The following is a 3,975-nucleotide window of genomic DNA, read 5'->3' as shown; positions in this document are numbered from 1 at the left end:
GCTAGGTCGGCCGATTACTGCAGCGGCGGCAGGAGCAGAAGCACAGAGGGCCATCTTCTTTTCTTCGTTTTCTTTCCCTGCCAATTACCGAGTGTACAGCACACACACTGCAAGTCTGGACGAACGAAAGCAGAAAAAAAAGAAAAGAAACGCGATCGTGCCGACCGTGCCGGCGAGCCACTCAAGCATACAGCGACCCTCGGCGCCGGTGGCGCGGCGCGACGGCCTCGGCGAGCAGCTTCAAAGAAATTCCGGGTCGCCGGAAGGTGACGTCACGCGCCATATAAGGGCATACTGAGCGACGCTCCCTCCCGATTGGCTGGAGCGGACTTCCGGCGCCGGGCGCCGTCCAATGGGGCGCCGCGCGAGCTCTTCGCTACCATATATGGGTATCTGGTTCTCCGATTTGAAAGAACGCTAACGCACGTGCGATAAAAAGGCCGGCAGCCGCGTTCAGCCATCGCAGTCGTCCCTGGATTCGTTGGGAGCTTCAGTGCGAACGTAAAATTCTCTGTGTAAGTTTCTCCTGCGAGCCGTGGGCTTGTGTTCGCTTCGTCGAGGAGTTCTCTTTTCGGACGCTCTAGGGCTCTCCCCCACCCACCCCTACCCACCGGCTCTCGGTAGCCCGCTTTTGGATTACAACCGTCCGGCTCCTGTGCGCCCAATTTTCGAACGGGGGACCCCTTCGAGAACGTTTCGGCGCTGCTCGAAACTCGATCGCCTCGAATTCTGAGCGGCATCCGAAGGCGATTTTTTCGGGGTGTATTTGACAGCTAGCGGGCTGGTGGTTCCCCAAATTAGGAGGTTGGTGGGTTGCGCCTGCGGTTGGCGGGGTCTTTAAAAACGAGTCTTCCTCCCCGGGCCCCTACCGCGCAGTGTGGGGGGTTGTGGTGCGGAGATCGGACTCGGTGCTTGACGGCGTCGTTCTTTGTTCTCCCGGCAGATTTCTCCGATTCGACCGGCTCGTCCGCCCCACCCCAACACAGCAAGATGTGCGACGACGATGTGGCTGCCCTCGTTGTGGACAACGGCTCCGGCATGTGCAAGGCCGGCTTCGCCGGCGATGACGCTCCCCGCGCCGTGTTCCCGTCCATCGTCGGCCGCCCCAGGCATCAGGTGTGTACTTCGCCCGCTATGTTCCCACCCCACGAGAAGGCTCCGTTTTTACGGCCATCTTAGGACGCTTCTTTGAACGCGCACTCTCTAACAGTTCTTTTCCGAAGCTTAAACGGTTGGAAAGCAAGTTTAAACCGTGTTCTTGGAATAACTTTGAATGCTAGTAAGCGCCAAATATGCTCTCGCGCCGGTTAACGTGGGGAATTCGCACGAGTTGCGCGAAGCTCGCCGGGTCGGGAAAGTAGTGGTTTTAAAAAATGTACCTGTAGAGTATTTAACTTGCTGCTCGGCACGAAATATGCGCTGTGACGGTTAACGTGTAGCGTGAGCTCATGTTTGCTGGCAGCGAGTCGGCATTCCAATAGTTGTCCGCGCCGCGAACTTGGGAGGCTATCCTGCTAATTGAATTGCAAATGTGGCGACGAGGCACGCGAGAAGCCCCTTCCTGTGTGCCGCGTCATCGCTGCGTCGGGGAGAGGGAGGGGGGCAGCGCTTCTCCATGCGCGGCGCCGCGGTTTGCCCATATAAGGAGAAAAGCCGGCATGAGTCACGTGGCTCCGGGGAAAAGGGGCGGGGCACCCTTTGTTTTGACGTGGCCGGTGCCGTCGGCCTCGTTCGACAGGGAGTGCGACGCCGCCGTCGCCGCGGCGTTGGTTTGCGCTGCTTCATCGATCGGCCAGTCCGCCGCGCCGGTCTCTTGACCGGCGCGGTCAGACTGCATTCGATTGAGAACTGCGAGTATTTTTGAGGATGACTCTGTGGAGTGGATGTGTCACGGCGATCGGCAACGCCGGCGCCCGAGGGGCGTGGCACTGTGCGCTCCGAGGTGCGCAGCCGGCGCGTTGACATTTTTGTTTAAAGTGTTGTTTACTTATATGCGGAATTACAGATCTCGATTTTGTTCGTTGTTTTAAATAAAATCGTCCCGTGTTCTCATTTAACCTCAGCGGAGGTAGGCACCAAGGCGGCCAAACACGTGCAGATAGGCGAGCACACGCTCGTCTGTCGTACGTGTTATTATTTTTTTTTTTTCAGTATCCTTTCTTCCTTTTTAGCTCTTTATTTTCGAATGATTTTGTACAGACCAGACCTGTTTCCTGCGCTTCCATTATTACAGCGCGCTTCAGAATTTCGAGACTAAACGCTAAACGTCTTTAATGGCTGGCAGGTGCCCCTAATAACCACACAGGGCTTGTCCTTCGTATCTGCCCCGCGCTGGCCTGACCTTCACTCCGCGTGTGCACCGTGCAGGGCGTGATGGTGGGCATGGGCCAGAAGGACAGCTACGTGGGCGACGAGGCCCAGAGCAAGCGTGGCATCCTGACGCTCAAGTACCCCATCGAGCACGGCATCGTGACCAATTGGGACGACATGGAGAAGATCTGGCACCACACCTTCTACAACGAGCTCCGCGTGGCCCCCGAGGAGCACCCCGTTCTGCTGACTGAAGCCCCCCTGAACCCCAAGGCCAACCGGGAGAAGATGACTCAGATCATGTTCGAGACTTTCAACACCCCGGCCATGTACGTGGCCATCCAGGCCGTGCTGTCCCTGTACGCGTCCGGCCGTACTACGGGCATCGTGCTCGACTCCGGCGATGGCGTCTCCCACACCGTGCCCATCTACGAGGGGTACGCCCTGCCGCACGCCATCCTCAGGCTGGACCTCGCCGGCCGGGACCTCACAGACTATCTCATGAAGATCCTCACCGAGAGGGGCTACTCGTTCACCACCACTGGTGAGTTGGGGGTTGTGCTTCGACTTAATGCACTTCCAGTAGTTAATTAGGTGTAGTATGCATGGTGCCCTGCCAAGGTGACTCGTTTCTGACGCCACTACTTTGTCCTCTTTGCAGCCGAGCGTGAAATTGTCCGCGACATCAAGGAGAAGCTGTGCTATGTCGCCCTGGACTTCGAGCAGGAGATGGCCACAGCCGCCTCTTCCTCCTCCCTGGAGAAGTCCTACGAGCTTCCCGACGGCCAGGTCATCACGATCGGCAACGAGAGGTTCCGTTGCCCCGAGGCCCTGTTCCAGCCCTCGTTCCTGGGCATGGAAGCGTGCGGCATCCACGAGACCACGTACAACTCCATCATGAAGTGCGACGTGGACATCCGTAAGGACCTGTACGCCAACACGGTCCTGTCCGGAGGCACCACGATGTACCCAGGCATCGCCGACCGCATGCAGAAGGAGATCACCGCCCTGGCGCCGTCCACCATGAAGATCAAGATCATCGCTCCTCCCGAGCGCAAGTACTCCGTCTGGATCGGCGGTTCCATCCTGGCCTCCCTGTCCACCTTCCAGCAGATGTGGATCTCCAAGCAGGAGTACGACGAGTCCGGCCCCAGCATCGTGCACAGGAAGTGCTTCTAAGCTCCCGGCGGGACTTCTCGGCCTCCCCGATCCCGAGGACTTTGCGTGTACCGGGGCTACGGTGCTCTGGCGGGTGACGGGAGGGTGAGGGCGCGGGGGTTCTACCAGAGTTCGACTGCAACCAAAAAGAAAAAAATTGGAGGACGGCGGTTCTGGGCGACTCGGCCGAGGTCCTTGTGCGGCCGTCGACTGCAGCGGCGGTCCGCGCCGGTGGACGTGCGACAGAACCGCGATGTCCTCTCCAACGACGTCCCTCCCGGGCGGCCGGGCGCTGGCTCGCGTCCGTGGCCGTCACGAGCCGGTGGGGCGCTGCGCTCGCTGCGTCTGCCGGCGGTTCTTCAAGTATTCAGAACGAGGCGGTTGCCCGAGGACGGATGCATCGACACAAAGTGTTCCTGGATTTTTTTTTCTTCCAGATGTGCAAAAGAAAATTGTATTTATGAGAAGTGTTTATAACTGAAATAAATTCTCGCCATTACCTTAAAG

At 58.4% G+C, this 3,975-nt stretch overlaps 1 protein-coding gene across 1 annotated transcript; it reads left to right on the top strand.

The window, feature by feature from the left end:
• Window positions 1-404: 404 nt before the first annotated feature.
• On the top strand, window positions 405-3,975 carry LOC8027393 (actin-5C). The gene is made up of 4 exons (XM_029977298.4): window positions 405-515; window positions 944-1,116; window positions 2,368-2,854; window positions 2,972-3,975. The coding sequence occupies exons 2-4, from the start codon at window positions 991-993 to the stop codon at window positions 3,487-3,489; spliced, it is 1,131 nt and encodes a 376-aa protein (XP_029833158.1). The 5' UTR covers window positions 405-515; window positions 944-990; the 3' UTR covers window positions 3,490-3,975.

Source organism: Ixodes scapularis, unplaced genomic scaffold, assembly GCF_016920785.2.
Source record: "Ixodes scapularis isolate PalLabHiFi unplaced genomic scaffold, ASM1692078v2 PGA_scaffold5__190_contigs__length_132052651, whole genome shotgun sequence".
In the NCBI taxonomy this organism is placed as follows: Eukaryota; Metazoa; Arthropoda; class Arachnida; order Ixodida; family Ixodidae; genus Ixodes; species Ixodes scapularis.
Note: the sequence above shows the minus strand (reverse complement) of the source record. Positions and strands in the feature narration are given on the sequence as shown.